Below are 26,096 nucleotides of genomic sequence, written 5' to 3'. Positions count from 1 at the left end.
CACAGTTTCTGAACAGAGTTCTGTTTTGTTTTTCCAGGTGGGATAGTAACATCTTTGGGGGAAAGAAAATTGACTTCCTTTCCTGAAAGTGGTAAACGTATGGCAGATGGTGACCCAGGAGGAACACTAGAGAGATGGAGACCATCTATGTTTTGCACTAGGAAACAAGATCAGTCTTAAGAGTCCATGTTGATCTTGGAAATAGAAGGATTAAAAAAAGTCAAGTTTCCTCAAAGAACAAGAACTTTACCATCTCCCTTTTGACCTGAAGACCAGGGGACAATGGATATCATAGAGACAGCGAAACTCGAGGAACATATGGAAAATCAAACCAATGACCCTGCAAACACTTACACGAGACCTCCTGAGCCTGTCGAAGAAGAGAACAAAAATGGCAACAGTAAACCTAAGAGCTTATCCAATGGGTTGCGGAAGAGCACCAAAAAGTACCCAGACTACATCCAAATTGCTATGCCCACAGAAGCGAGGAACAAATTTCCCCTCGAGTGGTGGAAAACGGGCATTGCTTTCGTGTACGCTCTTTTCAACCTTGTCCTGACAACCGTCATGATCACGGTTGTGCATGAGAGGGTCCCTCCCAAGGAACTCAGCCCTCCACTCCCAGACAAGTTTTTTGATTACATAGATCGGGTGAAATGGGCATTTTCTGTATCAGAAATAAATGGGATTATATTAGTTGGATTATGGATCACCCAGTGGCTGTTTTTGAGATACAAGTAAGTAAGGTCTAACATGTTTTGGGGGTTTGCCATGGGAGTTTATATTTAAGTGAGTAGATGTGTGATCGAAATGCTCTTTCTCGGTTTTATCTGATAACTTCAGTCTTATCCAGGCACTTGATGAAAAGAAGAGATAGAAAGATCTACAACCTTGAGTAAATCCAGTCGTTATTCCATCAGCATTTATTGAGCAACTGTATGGAAGTGGCAGGTGTGTGTAAAGGTGCAGGAATGCTATGGTGGATAACTCAAAGCTTGTAAATTTAAGGTGCAGTTCTGATTTCAAGCAACTTGGCACTATGGTATTTGCATGATACATTAAGAGGCTTGGAAAGGAATACATTCACTTCATCATGCTTATGTTATTCCAGGCTCTTGACAGGTGGGGAAAGTAGTCGGCTGTTACTCAGAATGTGATGACTATATTGGTCTACAGTCAATCACAGCAGGCTTTGAGGTTTGCCTCTCTTCAAGAGTTCTCAGATTTTACATTTCTTTTCCATTTGCCTATTAGCAATTCAACCACAGGAGTTTGCTTAATAAACTGCATTTAGACCTGGGTCCATGCAGTTTGGGTTTTACTTACCTGTAGTAAACAGGCCTTCTAGTTTCCTCACGCCATCACAAAGGAGCAGCTAGTTCACTGGCTTCAGTCTTCCCTTTTTAGAATAGCAGAAATCAGGAAGTGTAGTAAGCCAGGTACTTTTGCTTTGAAGACACTTAAAAATAGGACATAGCTCTGAAGTGGTTATTTCTGTTTCCCTGTGAATTCAGACTGCTAGCCCATTAAAAAAAAGGGGTGGGGGGGCTCAGTTCCTCTTTTCTTCTCAGCCATCATTCAGATGTTTTTTCTTGCTAAGATTCTAGTAATTAAGTCACAAATATAAATTTGATCAAAACATTGCCCACAAACAAGGCTTTTGAAAGAATAATATATGCTAATGTATTCAATACACTTCAGAGTCAAATAGGATTTCAGTGTTAATGCCACAAGATCATTTTTTGAAGAGGGAATTTATGCTGTATTATTTTTTCAATTGGTTGTTGCTTTGAGAGTTGAAGAGTTCAATATATCTTTGCTAAAGAGTTCTACATCAAGTTTGCAGTTTTGAAAACTTGTTCCAGAAACTGAAGTCATTCCTGAGCATTTTCTTGTACATAAAATATGTCTCTCAATATGTATAAGTGAATCACATAGCTGTCAGTTGTCTTAGAACTTCTTACAGAAGGTGTTAGTTATGACATGCTTCATGCTAAAAGCTAAAAAACTTTTAGCATTTTTCTTTTCAGTGTCTGGAATTGACACAATGTAAGAGAGACTGCTCAGGCCAAAGGTATTTGCTCTCTTTTATTTTAGAGCAAAGTTTTATTCGTATATGTCCGTGAAAATAGAAATTTTCCAGGGTCTGGTTAGCAGCTGGCTTCCAGCCTGAACTACTGCCTTGGTGTGTTTGAATGTCCATCCAGAGGATTGTTGTTACCTGCCTCTCCATGGCCATCTTCGGTTTTACCACATCAAAACTTGTAGTCAAATAAGCCAGCCACGCATTTTAATAGCATCCACCGTTTCAGTCACAGTCCACCAGCAAAAACTTGTTGGGGGAAATCGCACTAATTTTTCTTTTTCAGGTAGGTTCGGATCTAACATTTTAGTAACTGGTGGAGTAATGTTTATAACTTGTTTTGCACATTCCAGCTGAATAAAAAATTCTGCTTGTACTCTCACTCTCTCACTTAAGAGCACCTTCAAAGCGATAGGGGAGAAATAATTGGCAGTAGTTCTTAAACTAAATAAGACTGCAGAATGCATATTTCACCTCTAAGTTAATTTTCTGTTCTGAGCACTGCTGAACTGTGAATACTGGAGTGAATATAATTGACTCATAATAATTCTTGCTTATTACTTCACCTTGTCTAACAGCATGGAGCACATTTGAGCGCTCCTTTTGAGCCTGGGGTTGAATCAAAGGGAGAATAGTTTTTCACTTAACCAAATGGAGACAGTCAGCAGTGTTTATCACCTGTTCCTTTTCAGTGCTAGAAAAGGCAATGCTAGAATAGTAAGCCTTTGAAAGAGATGCCTTGCAATAAATAAATGCTTTCATCAACTAGTCAAGGTGGTTTTTCTCTATATATTTTGACCCCAAGAACCCTGGAATCTTCTTAAAATAGCTCTTGGAGACAGACAGCTAAAATTATATCTGTACATAATTCTTTAAATTAGAAGTCTCAACAGTTACCTGAATTAGACCTTAATCCACAGCAGACTGCAGTCTCAGAGAAAACTTAAAATATGCCACATGCCTGGAACTGTCTGTTTTTCCAGAGATCTTTGGGAAGATCTGGTTTGGGAAGTTTGAGAGCTCTGAAAATGGAGGACCTGGAGTAATATATTTTATGTACTAGGAAAGTTACAACTAGTAATTCTAAGGGCTTTGTGGGTCTCACCCATGTCTTAATCCCCAGAGCCCAGAGTTTATAGACCCATCTCTGACCGCACAGCAGGGCCATCTTCAGAACTCTTTTTTTTATTTTCTAAAAAATATTTATTTGGCTGTCCTGGATCTTAGTTGTGGCATGCAGGAGCTTTAGTTGCGGCGTGTGGGATCTAGTTTCCTGATTGGGGATCGAACCCAGGCCCCCTGCATTGGGAGCGAGGAGTCTTAGCCCCTGAGCCACTAGTGAAGTCCTATCTTCAGAACTTCCATGCCCATTCAGGAGCCCATGAGGCAGTGGTGCAGACAGGCAAAGCCTTTCCCTTTGGAGACAGTGTGCTCAGAGCCAGCTTCTAGGAACCACTGCCTTAGACTAAGGACTCAGAGGGCAAAGGACAGGACTAATGTTAGTCAAGACAGCCGTCGCCACCAAAACATACAAAGTGAAAAAGGACTTGTAGATTTTTAAATTTTTTTGCTTCTTTTCATCAAGAATGCATAAAATAAGGGTGAAATTTACAGCTTCACTCTTAAATATCCTTAAATGCACGAGGACCCTTTGACCGTCTTCAAAATATAATTCTCTGAAAATCTCTATAGTCATAGACAAAATAGTTCATGCCGAAGTTGTCAGAATATTTTTGGATGGTCCCCAAATAACCCTTGCTTATATAACTTAGTTAAATGAGTTGTCCCATTTCCCTGTGTGCCCAATTATGTAGCATCACCTTAGCTCATTACTAAATTCCTCTGTGGCCGTGGCTCGCTTATACCACTGCTGTGTTCCCAAGAGAGGGCTTATTAATGCAGTGGATTGACTGACAACATAGAGAGGTTCATTGAATTCTCTGGCAAAGAGTGCTTTTTTAAGGAGTGGTGGTTGTTTAACCTTTAAACTACTTTAACTCACCAGAGACTCATCACACCTTTGGGGCCCAACCCACCTAGATTGATCGCAGTATGTGAGTCTTTAGTTCAGAAAACTGCAGATATTTTTTATTCTGTTAAACCTTATTTTATATTGCCTTTAAGATCAAAAAGCCCCAGTAAACCTATTTTTTCCCCATCCCTATTTTTCCCTTAGGTCAATAGTGGGGCGCAGATTCTTTTTTATCATTGGAACTTTATACCTATATCGCTGTATCACAATGTATGTCACTACCCTCCCGGTGCCTGGAATGCATTTCCAGTGTGCTCCAAAGGTAAGCCCCTCCGAATTACCCTTTAGAGGATGTTAAGCAGTGATTGAGCACCTGCTCTCCGTTATTCGTTCTCCTAGACACATTCATATGTGTTAACTGAAATCTAACACATTTTCTGCTTTGCTTTAGATTTTGGGGTTGGGGGGAGAAGTGAAAATGTGGTAATAAAATGTATGTCTTTGTGCATAAAACTTTTCTTTTCTGCTACCTGGAAGTTACTGCCAGATTTTGGACTCTGCTTTTTTTGCCATCTCATTTTCTCATTCATCCAATCATTTTAAAGTATTAAGTTCCTGTTGTATCCCAGGCAGTGTATGATAGCAATGACCAAAATGAAGTTCTCCTCCTCTGAGAATGTATATTCTTATGGAAGGATGGCAATGAATAAATAAAGTCATAACTTGTTATGACTTGTGGTGGTAGGTCAAGTAGCTGTCAGTTGGAGAACAACAAAGCTGAGTAAGGGTGAAAGGGACTCTGAGGGTGGGTACTATTTTATACAGGTGTCCCCCATGGCTCAGTGGTATAGAATCTGCCTGCTAATGCAGGAGACATAGGTTCCATCCCTGGTTGGGAAGATCCCGGGGAGAAGGAAATGGGCACTCCCTCCAGCATTCTTGCCTGGGAAATCCCATGGACAGAGGAGCCTGGTGGGCTACAGTCCATAGGATCGCAAAGAGTCAGACATGACTGAGCAACTAAAACACAACAACACTATTTTGCAGAGTGGTCAGGAAAACTTCTTCAATAAGAAAGCTTTTAGACAACCAGGCTTAGGGAGTGAGCCATGTGGATGGGGTGAGAACTCCAGGACAAGGAAATAACCCTTGTGGTGCATTCCAGAACAGCAGGGAGACCTGTGTGGCTGAGCAGAGTTGTGAAAAGTTGAGATGATGCAGCCGCGTATTTCATGGGACCTTTAGCCCATTGTAGGAACTTAAACCTTGGTGGTGACTGTGGAAGTCAGGAGAAGTCATTCCATTTGGGATATATTTTGAAGGTAGAGCAAACAGGATATTCTAATAAGTTGGACATGGGTTTAAGAGAAAGAAATCAAGGATGAACTCAAAGTTTTTAGTAACCGGAAAGAGAGAGTGGCCTTTTGCTCAGATTGTTGTTGTTATTCATTTGCTAAGTCATATCTACCTCTTTGCGACCCCATGGACTGCAGCACTCCAGGCTTCCCTGTCCTTCACCATCTCCCAGAGCTTGCTCAAACTTATGTCCATCGAGTCAGTGATGTTATCCAACCATTTCATCCTCTGTCACCTGCTTCTCCTTCTACCTTCAATCTTTCCCAGCATCAGGGTCTTTTCCAACGAGTCAGCTCTTCACATCAAGTGGCCAAAGTATTGGAGCTTCAGCTTCAGCATTGGTCCTTCCAATGACTATCCAGAGTTGATTTCCTTTAGGATGGACTGGTTTGATCTGTTTACAGTCCAAGAGAATCTCAAGAGTTTTCTCCAACACCACAGTTCAAAAGCATCAATTCTTTCCCACTCAGCCTTCTTTATGCTCCAACTCTCACATCTGTACCTGACTACTAAAAAACCATAGTTTTGACTATATAGACCTTTGTCAACAAAGTGATGTCTCTGCTTTTTAATACACTGTCTAGGTTTGTAATAACTTTCCTTCCAAGGAGCAAGTGTGTTTTAATTTCATTGCCGTAGTCACTGTCTGCAGTGATTTTGGAGCCCAAGAAAGTAAAATCGGTCACTGCTTCCACTTTTTCTGCTTGTTTGTCATGAAGTGATGGGACCAGATGCCATGGTCTTAGTTTTTCGAATGTTGAATTTTAAGGCAGCTTTTTCATTCTCCTCTTTCACCCTCAGCAAGAGGCTCTTTAATCCCTCTTCACTTTCTGCCATTGGACTATTATCATCTGCGTGTCTGAGGTTGTTGATATTTCTCCCAGCAGTCTTGATTCTAGCTTGTGATTCATCCAGCCTGGCATTCACATAATGTGCTTTGCATATAAGTTAAATAAGTAGGGTGACAATATACAGCCTGACATACTCCTTTCCCAATTTTGAATGAAGCTGTCCATTGTTTCATGTCTGGTTCTAACTGTTGCTTCTTGATCATCATACAGGTTTCTCAGGAAAGAGACAAGATAGGTAAGGTGGTCTGGTATTTCCATATCTTTAAGAATTTTCCACAGTTTGTTTTGATCCACACAATCAAAAGCTTTATCATAGTCAATGAAGCAGAAGTGGATGTTTTTCTGGAATTCCCTTGCTTTCTCTGTGATCAAACAAATGTTGGCAATTTGATCTCTGGTTCCTCTGCCTTTTCTTTCTAAACCCAGTTTGTATTTCTGGAAGTTCTTGGTTCACGTACTGCTGAAGCCTAGCTTGGAGGATTTTTACCATTACATTGCTAGTGTGTGGAATGAGTGCAATTGTATGGTAGTTTAAACACTCTTTGCCATTGCCTTTCTTCGAGATTGGCATGAAAACTGACCTTTCCCAGTCCTGTGCCACTGCTCAGTTTTCCAGATTTGCTGACACATTGAGTGCAGCACTTTAACAGCATCATCTTTTAGTATTTTAAATAGCTCAAATGGAATTCCGTCATGTCCACCAGCTTTGTTCGTAGTAATGCTTCCTAAGGCCCACTTGACTTCACGCTCCAGGATGTTTGGCTCTAGGTTAGTGAATCACACCATTGTGGTTATCTGGGTCATTAAGATGTTTATTGTATAGCTCCTCTGTGTATTCTTGCCACCTTTCCTTAATCTCTTCTGCTTCTGTTAGGTCCTTACCATGTCTGATCTTTATTGCGCCTACCCTTGCATTAAATGTTCCTTTGTTATCTCCAGTTTTCATAAAGAGATCTCTAGTCTTTCCCATTCTATTGTTTTCCTCTATTTCTTTGCATTGTTCATTGAAGAAAGCCTTCTTATCGCTCCTTGCTATTCTCTGGAACTTTGCATTCAGTTGGGTATGTCTTTGCCTTTCTCCCTTACCTTTTGCTTCTCTTCTTTCCTCAGCTATTTTTAAATTCTCAGACAACCACTTTGCCTTCTTACATTTCTTTTTCTCTGGGATAGTTTTGGTCACCGCCTCCTATACAGTGTTACAAATGTCTGTCCATAGTTCTTCAGGCATTCTGTCTACCAGATCTAGTCCCTCGAATCTATTTGTCACCTCCACTGTATAATAATAAGGGATTTGATTTAGGTCCTACCTGAATGGCCTGGTGGTTTTCCCTACTTTCTTCCATTTAACTCTGAATTTTGCAATAAGGAACCGATGATCTGAGCCACAGTCAGCTCTAGGTCTTGTTTTTGCTGACTGTGTAGAGCTTCTCCATCTTTGGCTGCAAAGAATATAATCAGTCTGATATCTATATTTACCATCTGGTGATGTCCATGTGGAGAGTCATCTCTTGTGTTGTTGGACACAGGTGTTTGTTATGACTAGTGTGTTCTTCTCTTGACAGAACTCTGTTAGCCTTTGCCCTGCTTCATTTCGTACTCCAAGGCCAAACTTGCTTGTTATTCCAAGTATCTCTTTACTTTCTACTTTTGAATTCCAATCCCCTGTGATGAAAAGGACATATATTTTTTTGGTGTTAGTGCTAGAAGGTCTTGTAGGTCTTCATAGAACCATTCAGCTTTAGCTTTGGCCTCAGTGGTTGGGGCATAGACTTGGATTACTGTTACGTTGAATGATTTGCCTTGGAAATGATTGGAGATCATTCTGTTATTTTTGAGACTGTACCCAAGTACTGCATTGTGGACTCTTCTGTTCACTAAGAGGGCAGCTCCATTTCTTCTGTGGATTCTTGCCCACAGTAGTAGATATAATGGTCATCTGAATTAAATTCACCCATTTACTGAGACAGAGTGTGAGAATGGATACTGAGACTATTGTAAGCAGGATTTATAGTTTCTCCAGGTAGAGTCATTTCTCACGAGAGCTGTTAATCATCTTAGACTCCAGTGTGCCCTGGTTTATAAAAAAGGAAACGTGCAAATCATGTGCTTTCTGGGCAAGGGAGTAAAGCCTAACATTTTTTACTGAACACTAAGCAGATGTCCAAGGTGGAGAGAAAAAATAGAGTTGTTCTAAAGAAGTCAACAGTCTCCTTCACCAAATATAGATGTGGTTTGAGAAGCTCTAATTTTCTAAAACCATCAAGGCAGAAAGTGTGTGTAATTAAAACAGTGTACATATTGAATTAAACATTGGCTGATTTTTAGTGAAACTAATTTAAGGCATGGGAGAAGTTCAGAGGCATAATAAATACTTCTAAGGGGTTATTGTGGTGGGTTAAATGAGGAAATGGCCACAGGAGAGAAGGCAGGCCCATCCTAGTAAAAGGTGTGATTTACAGGGATGAATTGCTATGTTTACAGAAAGAAGTAAATTAAAGATTATCTTCTATGGAAAACATACAATTTTCAGAAGCCACAAGAGCAAATGTTACTGCTGAGTAACTGAGGTGCAAAGACTTGCAAGGAAGCTGTAGGGACATCCTTGCCAATCAGCCCCTGTGTTCAATTGTCAAGACCCAGAACCTCTTTCTGAAGCATCAGCAGGGTTTGGGTGCCTAGATTGTGGCTCAGTAAAGCAAACACACATCAGTTTGTTTGACTAGGGATGACGTGGTTTGACAGAACAGGGAGCAGAATTGCATTTTAAATGTAGTCCAGCCTCTGGCTTCCAGCGCTCCTTAGATTTGTGGTTACAAAACTGTTAGATAATATACCTGTCTCCTTTGCTGCTGACTCTATAGAATGCCCTTAGTGACTGAGAGCAATGACGGAACTGTGTGTTCTGAAACCACTTGCCCTGGAAGGATGTCTGACCGGTCACTGATGCCTGACGTCACCTGTTACTCACTGGGTGTGATCACAGAAGCCACTGCAGTGAAAGGCCCTCAGTAGAATCGTTGGCTTGCAGTCTTCTGGTTGCCTTCCTTCCTTCTCCATCCTAGGGTTTAAGTCCTTAGGTTATGATTTGCTTCATCCCACCCACCCAAGCTTTGGTTTGCAGGCACAACATCTGAGTTCTGACAGTTTTGTTTAGATGGATGTTGGCCTATTTATTAGGACTGGCATGAAATGCTTTAGGTTTTCAAATCCCTTTTTCCACAGGAATATTGGGCTGGCACAGTTACTTTCCTTTTCCCGAGAAAGCTGCCCTCTCATCCTTGCTGTATCAGAGGACCTCTTCTCCTCTAAATTGAAGGGAATGTATGGATGGAAAGGTTTCTGGTTTGGCAGCAGCCAAGTTGATCTCTTTTGTACATAAGTTATTTTTGTGGGAAATGGTGTGTGGAGGTCACAGGTGGAGGAACCCTTGAGAACACTGAGTTCTGTCTGTTTTGGCTATTGTGATCAATACTTCTCTATTTTCTTACATCTTCAACTCTATATTCAGAAATAGCATAGGATGGTATAAAAAAATGAGGAAATTAAGAGGAACTAGAATTTAAGTGGTGTATGCTGGAGGTCCCAATGAAATAGATCTAGGGCTTCCCTGGTGACTCAGAAGGTAAAGAATCCGCCTGCAATGCAGGAGGCCTAGGTTCGATCCCTAGGTCGGGAAGATCCCCTGGAGGAGGGAATGGCTACTGACTCCAGGATTCTTGCCTGGAGAATCCCGTGGACAGAGGAGCCTGGCAGGCTACAGTCCACGGGGTCACACAGGATCGAACATGATTGAAGCGACTGAGGATGCACACACACAGGAAATAATCCATTAATCTCAGCTCTGTTACCCGCCCCTTCCCCAGTTTTCTGTCCACCCTCTTTTTACACTTCCTTTCTTGAAGTCCTATTTGGCATTTATGCTGAACGTGTTCTGACGTCTAAGATAGCAGTGACAGGACTGAGAGATTAAGAACTGAGAAAGTACAGGAGGAGCAGAAGAGAGCCCTTGCTCTGTCCTGTGAACTGCTATCGCAAATCTCCATACCTGAACACTGCTGGAAGGGAGCGGGGTGGAGAGAATGGGTGGCCGTAGTATTTTTGCTCCTGGTTTGGTTATACCTTTGGATTAAGTGTTTTTGCACTTAGAAAATCCAAGCATTGAGTTGGGGTGGGTGAGTGGATTAAAAAAAAATTATTATGGTTTTGAAGTGAAGAATAATGTGTTCTTAAAACTGAGAACACAATGGTCGGGTGGAGTGTACGTACCTTTTTATTTGATCTCAGTGTTGACGGTTCGTACCAACCGCACAACCAGAAATTCCTGAAGGTCCACCTCAGATCTGATAAAGCGCATGCTGGATTCCATCCTGCACATCAAGGGCTTTCACAGCATTTCATGTGGTTTGCAGTGAGTCCTGCAGCTCTGTCAACAGTCCTTCTCTTCCCCGGGTACGCATCCTTTGAAAAGTGAGAAAGTAGTGAAAGTGTTAGTAATTCAGTCGTGTCCGACTCTTTGTGACCCCATGGACTGTAGCCCACCAGGCTCCTCTGTCTATGGGATTCTCCAGGCAAGAGTACTGAAGTGGGTTGCCATGCTCTTCACCAGCAGATCTTCCCAACCCAGGGATTGAACCTGTGTCTCTCATGTCTCCTGCATTGGCAGGCAGGTTCTTTACCACCAGTGCCCCCTGGGAATCCCTGTGGATCCTTTACTGCCTTCTAGATCTATCTTTTCAAGGCAGGGTCACCTGTTACTTACATTTTTGTTTTAAGGACTGTCAACTCATTGAAACCTGTATGTTCTCTCGGATTTGCCTCCTGGGCTTGGCCTGAGCCAACTTTGGAAGGAGGTTAAGTTTCCTTGAAACTAGTTTCTTACCTTGACCTCTAATCCTATTTCCCATCATCTTGTGCTACAGAACCCTACACTTAACTGTCACCTCAGCATAGTGTGTTTGGCTTTTTACAGGGGTCATCTGAATACCAGACATGTTTCCAGATCCATAAGATACTTTTCATTGGAAAATTTTTAGACAAGGATTCCTGCCCCCATTTCTATGGTACTGAACAGGATGGTTTTCCACCTGCTTTGGAGACTGGACTGTCTTCTTACCCATCTGTACACATCTTACCCTCTTTCACCACTGCATGTCTACTTGGTGCAGTGGTGAAAGAGGGTAAGATGTGTACAGATGGGTAAGAAGACAGTACCTGTCTACGCTGCCAAAGACTTGAACCACCACTGTGATCGGCCTGGCTACGTTTCAGGGGCCAGTTGCCTAGAAGGATTGTCACTGAGTGTGAAGGGCAGCATGTCGAGTAGCTGTGCGCACAGGCCCCAAGTGAATAGTCATTGATGGTCTTTCTATATTTCTCTTCTCATGTCTACTCTTACTTTGTTTTATTTCTGAGTATCATTCTTTGCTTTTCTAAACCTATTCAGTTGATATTAGGCTGATCCGAAGTCTTCCACCCGGTGGCCCAGCATTTCAGTATTCCAATTTCTTATGTATTCCCACTCAGTCCACTATTCCTTCCCGTATACCTAAGGTTTGGGTTTTGTTGTTGTTTTTTAGTACAATTTTTAAAGGTTACACTCCACTTACAGTTATTATGAAATACTGGTTGTATTCCTTGTATTGTACAATACATCCTTGAGACTTTTTTTTAAATTGGAAGATAATTGCTTTACAATGTTATATTGATTTCTGCCATACAACAATGGGAATCCGTCAAAATTGTATATAAACCCCCTCCGTCTGGAACCTCCCTCCCCTCTCTTGTCCCACCCGTCTAGATCATCACAGATCACCAGGCTGCTCTCCCTGTGTTATAGAGCAGCTTCCCACTACTTTCTCAGTTCACCCTATCCTCTCCTTGCCCCGCTGTGTCTGCAAGTCCGTCCGTAAAACCTGTAACCCTGGGCAATCGAGGGGCAAGAAGTCATCACTTGCGCTCCACTGAAAGATGAAAGTTGATGGGTCTAAACCTTTGGGTTGACGATGGCTTGTGTCACAAGTGCATCTCCATCTCTTACACCCAGCAGTCGGTATCTCCCACGTCCCCACCCCTGTGTTGCCTCTCTCCCCGGCTCTGTCTTCTCATTGGTAACCACTAGTTTCTTCTGTATATCTGTCAGTCTGCTTCTTTTTTGTTATATTCACTAGTTTGTTGCATTTTGTAGTAGATTCTACATGTAAGAGAGATCTGTATGCTTAAGTTTGAATGGGTTATAAACCTTTGACTATTGTATCAAACCCCTGCCCTCGTCCGTCATTGTCTCCTGTGTCGTCATGATGGCTTCTCGGGGCTTCTCCACCCTCGCCCAGGCAAGCCCTTCGCTGACCCCCTGCCACGGCACACAGATTATTGCTCTGAGAATGCTTTTCCTGATCAAGCCACTCCTTTTAAAGCAACCAGTGCATCGCTAATCCATCATTTTCAAACCTATTTAAATTATTTAACAAATTGCAGCTCTTTTAAACTGCAGATGTTTGGATCAGACATTAATACAACTATATGCACTCCCTAAGCTGCCCACTGGACACAAGGTAGGAATACTCTGTAGAGTATTAGTAATGTGGAGGGCAGCCGAATCAAATATTAACTATTCGAAACCCCGACTTCCCCTGCAAAGAGGAAAGAGAGGAGCTTTGATCTTTTCAGTGCATAACTGTGGTGAAGTCATTGGTTATTAATATTTTTAAAAGCTTTGCCCAAGGACACACCACCACCAAGACGTATTATTAGTAACATACTGAATAATTTAAAACGTGTCACTAAAACTGGCCAATGCAATGAATAAAACCCAGTTTGAGGAGCTTCTCCCTTGGATTCTTTTTGACTTAAAAAGGAAAAAAATCACAACTGATGACCTTTGTAAATGTCACATAAATTAGGCTAACACTTGATTTATCAGCTTGTGAATTTTCTTCCTGATCTTCTTGTGTCATTCAGCTCAACGGAGACTCTCAGGCCAAAGTACAGCGGATTCTACGGCTGATCTCTGGCGGTGGATTGTCCATAACGGGATCGCACATCTTGTGTGGGGACTTCCTCTTCAGCGGCCACACAGTTGTGCTGACGCTTACTTATTTGTTCATCAAAGAATGTAAGTGATAATTCATTCCTGCTTTGTTGACTGTTGCAGTGACTGGAATCCCTAGGCCCTGAAACTGAGGAGCGCTTATTCTGTTGAAATTGAGAGCCATGGAAAGAGAGGTGTGTGTGTGTATATTAAAAATCATTTAAACCAGTCATGAACACTGAAGGGTTAAGTCTTAGCCCCGGCTTCTTGCTAACATTCAGCATGCCTCCAAAATGTCTCCCTCCTTGGTTAGTACTTCTTAAGGTGTGTGCATGCTAAGTCCCTTGAGTTGTGTCCGACTTTGCAACCCTATGGACTGTAGCTCGCCAGACTCCTCTGTCTCTGGGATTTTCCAGGCAAGAATACTGGAGTGGCTTGCCATTTCCTACTCCAGGGGCTCTTCCTAACCTAGGGATCAAACCAGAGTCTCTTATAGTCTCTTGTTTTGGCAGGTGGATTCTTTACCACTGGTGCTACCAAGGTATGAAAGGCTATTTTAATGTTGGAATTAAGAGGAATCATTGTTAAGTTTATTGCAAAAAGAATCAGTGTGCTCCAGAGCCAAATGGGAAGGACTTTTGAGTGAAATTTCCATTTTACGGATTCATTTCATTATCCCCAATGCTTTGGTTAATGTGGAGATGAGAATGTGAAATATCTTTCCATATTTATATACTTAATTCTCATTATACAAAATTCTTGTATATTCCAATAACTTCATGGGGAGGGGGCCTAGAATAATATCTTGTTCTTTGGAAAGAGGGGTGGGGACTGTATTTGATTTTAGCTGCCAGCACATCCCCTTGTAGATTTCTGAGGCTTTGTGTAGTTGGGCCCATCCCCTTGTAGATTTCTGAGGCTTTGTGTAGTTGGGCCCATTATCTCAAAATTCTTTTCAAGTAGTGATGCTTCTTCCTCCATTTTTACCAGCTGGTCAGTATTACCCTTCATCTTCAATTGCAAGATACCCCATCCCCATGCCAGTGTTCTTTTGGAGTCTTGTCTCAATTCTGTTCACTTGCAAAGCATATCATAAGGGTCTTTGGGCAGAAAGCAGGGGAAGGAGACCTCCCTTCTGTCCCCTTTGCTCAGTTCTCTCCCTTCTTCTTTTAACCGTCATCAATCCAAACAGGTTAGACCCATCAAGGTTTATCTTCCAGTGGAGCAGAGGTGAATTCTTGCCCGTAGATTGCCTGGGATATATAGGTTTTAATTCTGCTTTGAGGGCATTATGCCAAAGAGATGAGAGTCTCTGTAGTAGATGAAGTCTTTTTGTTTTTTGATGGCGATTGTATATCTTCTGAATTGTTTTCTTTCTAAATGCTACATACAAGCCTTGAGTAGGGTGAACAGTCTATTAAGTGTTGGGCCTTTGTCACACTGTCTGCCGTGAAGGCAGAGGGCCTTCGGCACCTTTCCTGTCTTCTTTATGTTCTTACACTGTTGGGGAAGTGGCAGAAGACAGGAACCTAGCTCTGTCTGGGCACCAGTATCTCCTTCAACTCCAGTCTTCTGAAATTTCTAATACCTGGTTGTTGGTTCTGGGTGGCAGGCAGAGCGATTTATGTTGTGTGTGGGTCTCATTCTAACTTCTGCTCTGGAAAGGTCCCATCTCTGTGTAAGGTCAGTCACTTTCCAGTTTAGAGGTTCATTTGGGTGGTACAATCTTCCCTCTAATCTGTACATCATAAAAGCTTATAGAAGATGAGGATGATGGCAGGGAGATGTTACAAGTTAAGAGTGAAGCTACTGTGGGTGGAAAACAAGATAATGAAGAGAAAATACCCCAGGAAACTGAGGGTCAGTTTGATAACTGAAGACGAGGTGACATTACCAATGACAACGAGTAGACAGAGTAGTTCCTCTGTGCTGGGCACTATTCTAAGCCCTTGGTGCAGATTGGCTTATTTAATCCCTGCAGCCACCCAGGAGGGAAGCGCTGTTTTCCCCCAAAATGTTCAGAGGAAATTTAAGCATAAGGAAAGTGAGTGAATTAGCCACAGTCCACAGTTAGTAATTGAGGCTGACTTTAGCAGTTCCACTATCAGTTTTGTGGCTCTGTTTAGAATTTTTGGAAACCCAAGTCATCTGATCTGGTAGAATTGCTAAGAAATGGACAGAGGAGCCTGGTAGGCTGCAGTCCATGGCGTTGCTAGGAGTCGGACACGACTAAGCAACTTCGCTTTCACTTTTCACTTTCACGAATTGGAGAAGGAAATGGCAACCCACTCCAGTATTCTTTCCTGGAGAATCCCAGGGACGGGGGAGCCTGGTGCGCTGCCGTCTATGGGGTCGCACAGAGTCGGACACGACTGAAGTGACTTAGCAGCAGTAGCAGCAGCAGCCTGGATGTTGGCTTATTGTTGTTCCTTTACCTCAGCGCAATAGGGCAACTTCATAATTATTTCTCTGCTTTAATAAAGGCAAGTGCAGTACGTAGATACGTTTCCTTCCAAAGGTATGGTTTGGGCTTGAGATCTTTCAACTTGTGTAAGTTTGCATATAGCAAGGAAAGAATTACATTCTGCTTTCTCTACGCTTTGGTGAGAAAGAAAAGGGCAAATCTGTAACACTGGATACGAACCCAACTTTAGGATCCGCTCTCTATGTAAGCCACGTATCCCATGTTTAGGTCCGCTTCCTATGCAATTAGGGGAAACAGTCAGCTTCTAAATTATACCATGTATTGTTGTTATGAGTAAGCAGTGGATCCAGTGGTTTCTTTGAAGATTCTGCTGCTAGGGTTAGACGCATCATTTGTATATTTTTGCTTTCCCGACTTTTGATCGTTTGGGACACTCCTTGTTTGACATTCTGTTGTCATGAGTGGATTATCATCAGGACCTAGGTTCCTTCCTTATAAAGTTAGCCTGGAGAAATCCACCTAGCTCTTAGTACCAAATGTCTTACTAGTTGAGAAAACCTTTTCTTTCTTTTTCTTTTTCACCTTGCTACTACACAGAGTCCATTGTCTCTGGTAGTCATTGACAAGCAGGGATGGGATCCCACACAGAGAGTGGAGTTCATTAAGAATTGTCATCATCTCTCAGCTCAAGGTTATCCCTGGCGATAGAATGAGAGAGCAGAGAGGATTACCATTTTACCATTTCTGTTTCAAAATAGTTTGTATTAAATCTTTTATTTGGGTCCACCAGTGTTCTCAATTAATGAGCAGTGGTCCCAATGTAGTAGCTAGAAGGGAATATATTTTTATGGGAGAGCAGTGCTAGAGTGTCTAGATATTCCCAAAGCCTGATTTTCAATTCTGTGAGTTATAAATTGGTCATTTGGGCCACCTCCTTACTCCCTACCTACTTCAGCTTTGCTTCTTGTGCGTAAGTGTTAATCGCTCAGTCGTGTCCAACTCTTTGCAACCCCGTGGACTGTAGCCCACCAGGCACCTCTGTCCGTGGGATTTTGCAGGCAAGAATACTAGAGTGGGTTGCCATTTCCTCTTCCAAGCGATCTTCCTGACCCAGGGACGGAACCAGGGTCTCCTGCATTGGCAGGCAGATTCTTTACTGTCTAAGCCACCAGGGAAGCCCCTCTTGTGGATAAACCAACACAAAGTAGTTCTGGTTTGCTCAAGCATTTTGAACTTTTAAGGTAAATAGCAGGTGACCCATGAGGATGGGAAGGAAGCAAGGTTGGTGTGAGATTTCAGGGAAGGGTAAGGGCTGTGGTGCTGGAGAATGCATATTTAGTGAAAGCTCCAGATTTCTGCATGTTACTTCAGTTTTTAACATTCAGAGCCTAACAGAACAGTTATGGGGCCTGGATCTGACCCCCCACATTATGGAAGTAAGGCTTCTCCCGGCTATAAAATTCTCAGATTCCATGAGCTATTAGCTGGAACCTAGTGGCAGGATGAAGCAAGTAAGAATTGATGAGTTGTACATTCAGAAGTAGGAAATCAGACTTTCAAATACAAATACAGGTTTATCATCTTACTGTTCCACATTGGACTTAAAGAGCAGTAGCTATTTTATTTTTTATTTGACCCATGCCTGATTTGATGTGTCATGTAAAGTTCTAGAAATGAATCTTTTTGCTGTTCAACCATTCTTCCACACTTGGAAGTAAATATCACTATAAAAATAATCACAGTTAAATATGAAATAAATTTCAGTATTAAATTATTATCTTTGTGAGCTAATAAAGCTTTAAAATAGAAAAAAAAAACAGTTATTCAAGAGAAAGAAGACTTATTAGAAATGAGTGCTGGTTCCATTTATACCTGTGTCATTACCGCCTGTGTGGGAAGGTTGGGGGTGCAGGATCATGTTTAACCTGTGAAGGGCCTTGCTGCTGCTGCTAAGTCACTTCAGTCATGTCCGACTCTGTGCGACCCCATAGACGGCAGCCCACCAGGCTCCCCCATCCCTGGGATTCTCCAGGCAAGAACACTGGAGTGGGTTGCCATTTCCTTCTCCAATGCATGAAAGTGAAAAGTGAAAGTGAAGTCACTCAGTCGTGTCTGACTCTTAGCAACCCCATGGACCTTCCAGGCTCCTCCATCCATGGGATTTTCCAGGCGAGAGTACTGGAGTGGGGTGCCATTGTCTTCTCCGGTGATGGGCGTTAGTTCTCTCTTAAAGCTGATCAGTGTCATGAACTTAGTGGCCTCACTAGGTAAGGTCAAACCCGTAAGTGAGTTAGCAAGAATCCTAAGCTTTTACTTTGCTGCTGTTGTTCAGTCACTAAGTCATGTCTGACACTTTTGCAACCCCATGGACTGTAACCCACCAGGCTCCTCTGTCCATGAGATTTCCCAGGCAAGAGTGCTGGAGTAGGTTTCCATTTTCTTCTCCAGGAGCCACATCTTCTTCATTGCAGGTGGATTCTTTACCACTGAGCCACCTGGGAAGCCCAAGCTTTATATAGGGACTGTCCTGTAGTTGCTATTGGCAGTAACAGTATGAAATTGCTACGAATCAAAATATTGCTAGGCACAAATGCCATTTTTCTCTCCCTGCAGAAATGAAAATAAGTTTATATGTAAGAATGAAAATCACTCTTGCTTTGTCATCCCTTGTTTTCATAGACAATACCTTTTTCTTTTGACTTCTACCCTTTTTCTTTCCAGTGGGGTCCCTACAGGAGCCAGTGTGAGCCAATGCCAACCTAATGTGAAATAATTCTGTTCTCTTCCTTATTATTAACCTGCGTGAGCAAAACCTAGAGCAGTGTTAGCAGCCTGAGCAGGGAAATGACTATTAGACCTGCTACCAGCAGCCTCCCCTGCCCCCCTGACCCTCAACCTGAGCAAATCCTGGGCGGTTCACAGTGACTCATAATTTTGGGTTATCCATTTTCTCCGCCAGTGACTTCTTGGCCTTAGAAAGACTTCTCGCAGGTCTTTAGGGTAGACTGTCATCATTCAGTTCATCTCGGGGAATGCTTCTTAACTCTGCCACTTTTCTGCTGTCCAGATTCGCCTCGCCACTTCTGGTGGTATCACTTAATCTGCTGGCTGCTGAGCGCTGCCGGAATCATCTGCATTCTGGTAGCACATGAACACTATACCGTCGATGTGATCGTTGCCTATTACATCACAACTCGGCTCTTCTGGTGGTACCATTCCATGGCCAACGAAAAGGTAAGAGCCTTGAAATTATCCTTGGATAAGTTCTTTAAAGGCAGGGAACCCCCTTTTCACACAGCGGGGATTTCATGTAGCTTAATGGGAATAACTGGAGAAGAAAATGGCAATCCACTCCAGCACTCTTGCCTGGAAAATCCCATGGACGGAGAAGCCTGATAGGCTACAGTCTATGGGGTCGCAAAGGGTCAGACACGACTGAGCGACTTCACTTACGTATGTACTTAATGGGAATAGCTGCTGTTGCCACCTAAATGGGTGGTTGAGGTCAGGTGACTTATAGGGATGACTGCCTCTTAAAGAATGCCACAAATATAAATGACAGTTAAGGGTAAAATGCTGTGTAATTGTAAAGCACAGTGTTTTACTCATCAGGTAACGTATAGGAGAATTAAAATTGAGTTAAAATTTAGGAGCCTTCTCTGTAGAGGCTTTGTTGTGCAGCTAGGTGAGACAGTGCTTGCACTCGGAGAACTTATTTTAAGGAAGACACCAGCTCTTTTAAAGTCAGGCAAAAATGAGTAACTAATGAATAACTGGACTTTGTACATCTTTCAGTGGTACTATGCTCTCTGACTTCCCTTCTTATCCTTCCTTCCTTATTTCTGCTGCCTCTTGTTCCCATATGACTCTCTTTTTCTTCTCCCATTCATTCTCAAAGAGGTGGCTCAGATGTCATCTCTTCTGAGAAGCGTTGCCTATCTCCTGCTCTCTGCCTCTAGTCTCAAGACAGAATGATCCCTTCACCGTGTCTTCCTAGCCTCAGTGTATGTCCTTGGTGTTAACAGGGTTAGTCTGCGTGCCATGACTTACTTATCTGGGGATGTGAGAAAAAAAGTGAAAGTGTTAGTCACTCACTTGTCTGACTCTGCGATTCTATGGACTATAGCCTGCCAGGCTTCTCTGTCCATGGGATTTTCCAGGCAAGAATACTGGAGTGGGTTGTCATTCCCTTCTCCAGGGAATCTTCCCAACCCAGGGATTGAACCTGGGTCTCCTGCTTTGCAGGCAGACTCCTTACTGTTTTAGCCTCCAGCAAAGCCCACTTATCTTGGGATAGTCTGATTATTGTCCCATACCATATTTTCCATATTGTCTGATGCTTACAGTGTTATGAGAATTTGTGAACAATGAAATATGCTATTCCCTATGGATCTAACTCCAGTTCTCGTTAGTGTTGTGCCCACTAATAAATGCCCTTTCTATGGATTACTTCATTTGTCCTTGTGGCTCTGTTTCCTACTTACATCTTCCTTCTTCCGGTCCCATCTAGATACCTACTAACGCCACTGAACCGAAATCTTCATCTTTCCCCTTAAAGACTGTCAGCCTTATGAGTCTTTCCTCTTCGTTGAGCCATAGATCTGACCACTCACACATCCTGAAAATTTTTCCTCCTGGAGATCTCTCACATCCATTCCTGAGTCTCCATTTCTTCCTGGAATCACAGGCAGATTTGCCTGAGCCACAAAGAGGGGAGGGTGGAGCCAGAGTCTTGTCAGAGTTGATGCATGCGTGCTAAGTCGCTGCAGTTTTGTCCAACTCTTTGCGACCCCATGGACTGTAGCCTGGCAGGCTCCTCTGTCCATGGGGGTTCTCCAGGCAAGAATACTGGAGCAGCTTGCCATGCCCTTCTCCAGGGGATCTTCCCAACCTAGGGATTGAACCTGTGTTTCTTATGTCTCCTTCATTGGCAGGCGGGTTCTTTATCACTAGCGCCCCCTGGAAAGCCCTATCAGAGTTGGGGAAAGGAGCAACGATGACTGTTGGCTTGTGATCCAGATTCTGCTGGTTTCCCTGTTCAGTTATAGCAAATGACAGTTTAATTAAGAAGCAAAGTAGGGTGCAAATCGTGAAAAATATGTCTTGTTTTCCTGTTCTTTACCTTTTACAGAACTTGAAGGTGTCTTCACAGACTAATTTCTTGTCTCGAGCGTGGTGGTTCCCCATCTTTTATTTTTTTGAGAAAAACGTACAAGGCTCGATCCCTTGCTGCTTCTCCTGGCCTCTGTCCTGGCCTCCTGGCTGCTTCAAATCATCTTGCAAGAAGTACTCACGGGTTCAGAAGATTGGCGAAGATAATGAGAAATCTACCTGAGGAGCAGAGCAGAGGCATCGGCTCTTACACCAAAAGAGTTATCGCTGTAACCAAAGGTATAGTTTTGATTTTTATTTTAGGAAAACTGATCACTAAAGGAAGAAGCGGACCAAGTTTTGTGCAAGTGATTAGAAAGATGAACGAAGTATTACCCTTTGACTGGTTTTTTTTTTTTTTTAATTCATCCTGAGAAAGTTAAAATTCTCCTTCGGCTCTTCATTCATTGGTGACAAGCCCTCCAACGGGGATTTTACTAATGAGCTTGTTAAAGAGGTGCCAAAGAACATGCTACTCCTTCCTTATTCTTTCTCCAGGAAAGCTCTCTACTTCAGAATTTTTTCAGGATTTTTTTTTTTCCTCCAAGGTCAAAAGAATTTGTTAAAATTTTAAATAAATAAAGATATCTGGATATAGACAGCTACTGTGTAAATAAAATCTCCAAATGTTGAGAGTGGTTTTTAGCGTTCGGCTTCGCAGCCGTGGGTTGTGAGTGACCTTTGGGTGAACCTTGCTTCTGCCCTACCTCAGGGGAGGTCAGGGTCAGGTCTGGGAATATGTGCTGCTGCTACCAGCCAATGTACTATGTGTCACTTTCACTTTATTTTTTTTTTAACTGATAATTTTATAACTTAAAAAGTGAACTAAGTCAATAGAGAAGTATTTGAGACACCCCACAGATTTCACATGTGTGTAAATATTTCGAGATCCCTATGACAGGTTTAGAGGAGACATGGTGCTGTGTATGCGAATGAGGGGGGCTTCTGTTCTCCACCTGGTAAATTCACACCTGTACCCCCCAAGGCAGCCAACAGTGTAGCACAGGCTGAACATACATGTGTGTGTAAACTGATACTCCTGCCCTGTGGGGAACAAGCCTGTGTTTTTCTGCCAGGTCACACACACCCTGGCTGAGATCTGTCATGGAGCTGTGAATTGGAACTCAGAAATCCAATTGGTCACATGTCACTGAAAACCATTTCTTCCTAGTTCCACTGTGCTTTGTGGAAAAACCAAGATGGGGTCCAAAAGTTGATCTCATCCTTGCCTTTTAGCAAGAGACTCGTTTCTTATGTACTGGTCCTAAGGACACATACCACAGTTGAGCAATTTTACTTTGACCCTGAAATGATGCCACGGTGCTGCACTGTAATCTGCAGTTGGAATGGGTGCGTTAGGTGGTGACGGCTCCTCAGTAAAGTGGGTAGCTGTTTCTCAAGTTCTTTCAGGTGATGTTAAAAAAAAAAAAAAAAAGATGGATTTTTAAAAAATCCGGCCAGATTTAGTGCATTGTTTAATGCTGTTGAATCTTTTGGATAATTCTTGGCTTGATTTCTTTAAACATCTAGTAATCATAGAAAAAAATTTAAGGTTACAAAATCATCAACAGTAGTCAGAGAGGGGAGAAGTCAGTATGGGTAGCAGGAGGCAGTTACATTTATATTGATGGTGAAGAACTCTCCTCACTTAGAATGGAAAACACCCCTAAGTTCGTCATTGTCGATGAGTCGGCCTCGACTCGGTACACAAAATTGAACTTTACCTTGTCTAAGAGAAGCACAAAACAATTCTGTTCAGAAGGGTCATCATCCTTTGGTGCTAAAATTCTGTGCATGTTTTCTGTATGATTCTTTCTGTAAAAGAGAAACACTAAAGGTTGAATCAGAAGGCAGAAAGACTAACTTACTTATTTAAAACACGAATTGAAACCCTATACATCCTTGGCAGGTTTTGAAATGCAAGAAGTCTTTCCAGTATTTATTAGTAAGTCAATAAGAACCATATGTACAGCTTACGTGGTGTATTTAGCTATAATTCTACATAATTTTCACTTATTTTCATTTGTTAAACATTGACGCTTGCGATAAGACAATGTATTCTACTTGAAAATACTGATTTTAAATTTCTCCTGTCTAATTGTGAGGAAAAGTGTCTGACACAGAAGCTTGAGTTTTGTTCTCCTAACACTGATATATTCCTTGAGGCTTGAATTCAAATAAAACAACTTGATATACCTTAGAGCCTCATTCAGCTATATCTGGCATAACCCACTCTTTTTCAAATTAAGTAAGGAAAGGTGTTTAAGCTTTAAAAATCATGGTGTATTGATTATTGGACAACCTTGAAAACAGTATAAACTTTGCATTTTAATCAAGTAATCCAGTTTTTGTTTTTTTAAATGCCATCACCTTTTGAAGAACTTTAAAAACATCTATGACCCCATGTAAGGACACTGCTGCTCCCATGTATATGCCACTGCTCTTTAATAAATGCTGTGGAAGCATGTGGTATGACAGTAAAGGGAGAGGGGAATATTAGAGTTTCTAGATGGGAAAATAAGAGAAATAGCAAAACCCATTTACATTTAGGAAACCAAACTTGAGGTTCAACCCCATATGCCTCTTGGGGATATAAAACATAAACAACTATTAGTCTTACTGTGGTGATAATTTCACAATATGTACAAATAGATCATTACATTGTAAACCTAAAATTCATATGATGTTTTATGTCAATTATACCTCGATTGAAAAAAAACGTAATTATGAGCTTGCCTTTTGAAATAACATAAGATCTTATCTATTATCCTTGTTTTTGTAAGCCAGTGCTCCAGTTTGAAGCTTTTTCTGTGATGAAGTCCTTGGTGCAATATTTCTATAATATATAATTTCTACGAATGATGCCACATTTAAAAAAAAATCTTTCAAGTGAAAATGAGTTCCTTTCAGATTCTTTTTTTTTTTTTTTTGAGTTCCTACATTAGCTCTGAAAATAAAGTCTTCTTACCCACTCAGTTCCACCCAAGGTAATTTGGAATTTGGTATTTAATTTCCTGGCATCTTGGGAAACGAGTTTTGCTATGGAAGGAAGGTGGTTGTGACTGAGCCGGTTGATGACAGCGCATAAGGTTCTTTGCTGTACAGCAGTGCCCTCTTGTGGAAATATGTTATATGACTTGGAACACAAACTAGACACAAGGGTATTTCCAAGGTTTTAAAGGTGTTTTAAAATTATTATTTTTACCAGTAATCTGAAAGCATCATGCAAAAGTAATAATTTTTTTCAAAAGGAATTATTTTAAAGGCATTTTAAACCTTTTCCAAAGGGAAAATGTACTTAGGTCACAGGGGTTATAGTTCTAATATTTTATCCATCTGATCAAAGAAAATGTGCAGACCATTTTTACCTCTCACTATCACAATCATTAATGTCTCCCTTTATAACTTCCTATTCTTTGTTTAGCTTGAAACACCAAGTTTGCCATCTTTCTCGTGTGTGTGTGTGGTTTTTTTTTTTACATGCTAGAATTCATGCAGTTACTTTTTTGAGAGTTAACATCTTGTCCCTTGAACATTTTGAATATTTCTCTTAAAATTCTTTTATATTGTTGACTTTGTTTTGCGCTGGAAAGCTGATTTCAAATGTTAGCCGGTCTTAACACCCTCACTCCTGTAGTGTAAGGAAGTGTGAGAAGGAATTTCTTAATAAATGAGTTTACATGTTTAAATCGGACATATTATAATTAATATGCTATATGTTGAAGGCTTTTCTATTTGTATGTATAGTCCTTTTTTAATGTCATTGTGTTGCAATAATTTAACTCCTTTGACTTACTTGCTAAAAATATTTCTTCTATTAAGAAGTGCTCTTGACTTCAATACCTAAACACTGAAAATCATGTCGAAAGGTACCCAAAGATAAGTTTTTATACAGATACACACCTTGTAAGTTCTGATTTATTTTATTACTCATTAAGATAACTATGTTGTGTTCTGAATGAATCATGAATAAGAATAGCTGTTTATTGTGGATTTATTTAAAACTGTCCTTTAAAAGAAAACGAAGAAGCTATAAGCTAATCTAATTGCCAAGTTGGAATTCATTATTTAGTTTACCTCCTATGCAATGATTAATGCTGCAAAATGTATGGTTATGTTTTGCTATATTCACAAAAGAAATATTACAAGGTTTGAGAGGTAGCTAATTGCATCTTTCGGAAATTTACTGTACTGTTTCAATGTGTTAAGTGCCTTGTTGTAAAGTAAAATTCTAAGTCTAGAATTCGTTATTTTCCTGACATATATTTTTCATTATGATATATACTGTATATTATTGTAATAGTTTTATTAAATGCTTATGTTTTAATTAAATATGTAAATTTCAGAAACTCTTTTCTCCTACCCACTGGTACCTTAATCGTTGGTCTGTCGTACAGATTTGAATTCAGGCTCTTTTTTTCAAAAGAGGAAATTCTCTTAGTTTAGAAACATGTTTTCCATGCTTGTGCTTTTGTGTTTGTTGAAACATTTCAGGAGGAATTTGGGCGTGTTAACTATAGTTTGTACTTCAAAATGCCATTTTACATTTACATTTTAAGTGCCTAATTGTTAGTTAAAACTAATTTATTTTCTATTCTATAAAAGAATGTGTCTACTTGGTTTCTAATCTCTTTGGCTTTGCTTAAAAAAAAAAAAAAAAGCAAGAGCCTATACTTTGTATTTACCCAATAAACCACCATGACATCAACAGTCTTTTCAAAATTAGTATTATGGGTTTTCTTCAATTAAAACAGATTATTGCTTTCTTTAAATGTTTGTAAAAATTATTTAGTTTTAAGTAGTTATTAAAACCACAGGAGGGTTATTTTATTCGAGCACTATTTTTTAAATAAGCTGATAACAGCATACTAATTAAACTGGGGTGTGTTATTTTCCTGCCCTTGGATTTAAGATGAGAAATAATTCACAACAGTGTAAGGTCATTCGTGGAAAGGTATAAAATCAGGTCCCTGCTCCATAATTCAGAGTCTCATTGTTCACAGAGTAAAAAATAACAAAATGATAAATCATTAATTCTTCAAGGAAAGCAGTGTCCTTTCTGTTGCTCAATTCTGAAAGAAATTATCATCCTCTTCTTTCACAAAGTGAGCCCCAAGGTAATGTCCTTAGCCAGACTTCAGTAGTCACTGCAACAGTGCTTTGCTATAAGTTGTTTTAGGCCCCCTGATAAAAGATGAAGGCATGACCTTCAAAGGACCTCAGTGGGATGA

General features: G+C 41.1%; 1 protein-coding gene across 9 annotated transcripts in view; it reads left to right on the top strand.

Moving 5' to 3' along the window:
* Positions 1-25,590, top strand: part of SGMS2 (sphingomyelin synthase 2) — a 98,570-nt gene extending 72,980 nt beyond the window's left edge. For all 9 annotated transcript variants that reach the window (XM_061419442.1, XM_061419441.1, XM_061419434.1 and 6 more), the window contains 5 exons: positions 38-737; positions 4,260-4,377; positions 13,220-13,373; positions 18,782-18,948; positions 20,846-25,590. In XM_061419442.1, the coding sequence (XP_061275426.1) occupies positions 283-737; positions 4,260-4,377; positions 13,220-13,373; positions 18,782-18,948; positions 20,846-21,049 (1,098 nt within the window). In that variant the 5' untranslated portion in view covers positions 38-282 and the 3' untranslated portion in view covers positions 21,050-25,590. The remainder of the gene's footprint in view (positions 1-37; positions 738-4,259; positions 4,378-13,219; positions 13,374-18,781; positions 18,949-20,845) is intronic.
* The last annotated feature ends 506 nt before the right edge of the window (positions 25,591-26,096 follow it).

This window comes from Bos javanicus, chromosome 6 (genome assembly GCF_032452875.1).
Source record: "Bos javanicus breed banteng chromosome 6, ARS-OSU_banteng_1.0, whole genome shotgun sequence".
Taxonomy (NCBI): Eukaryota; Metazoa; Chordata; class Mammalia; order Artiodactyla; family Bovidae; genus Bos; species Bos javanicus.
This window is presented reverse-complemented; position numbering and strand designations above follow the sequence as displayed.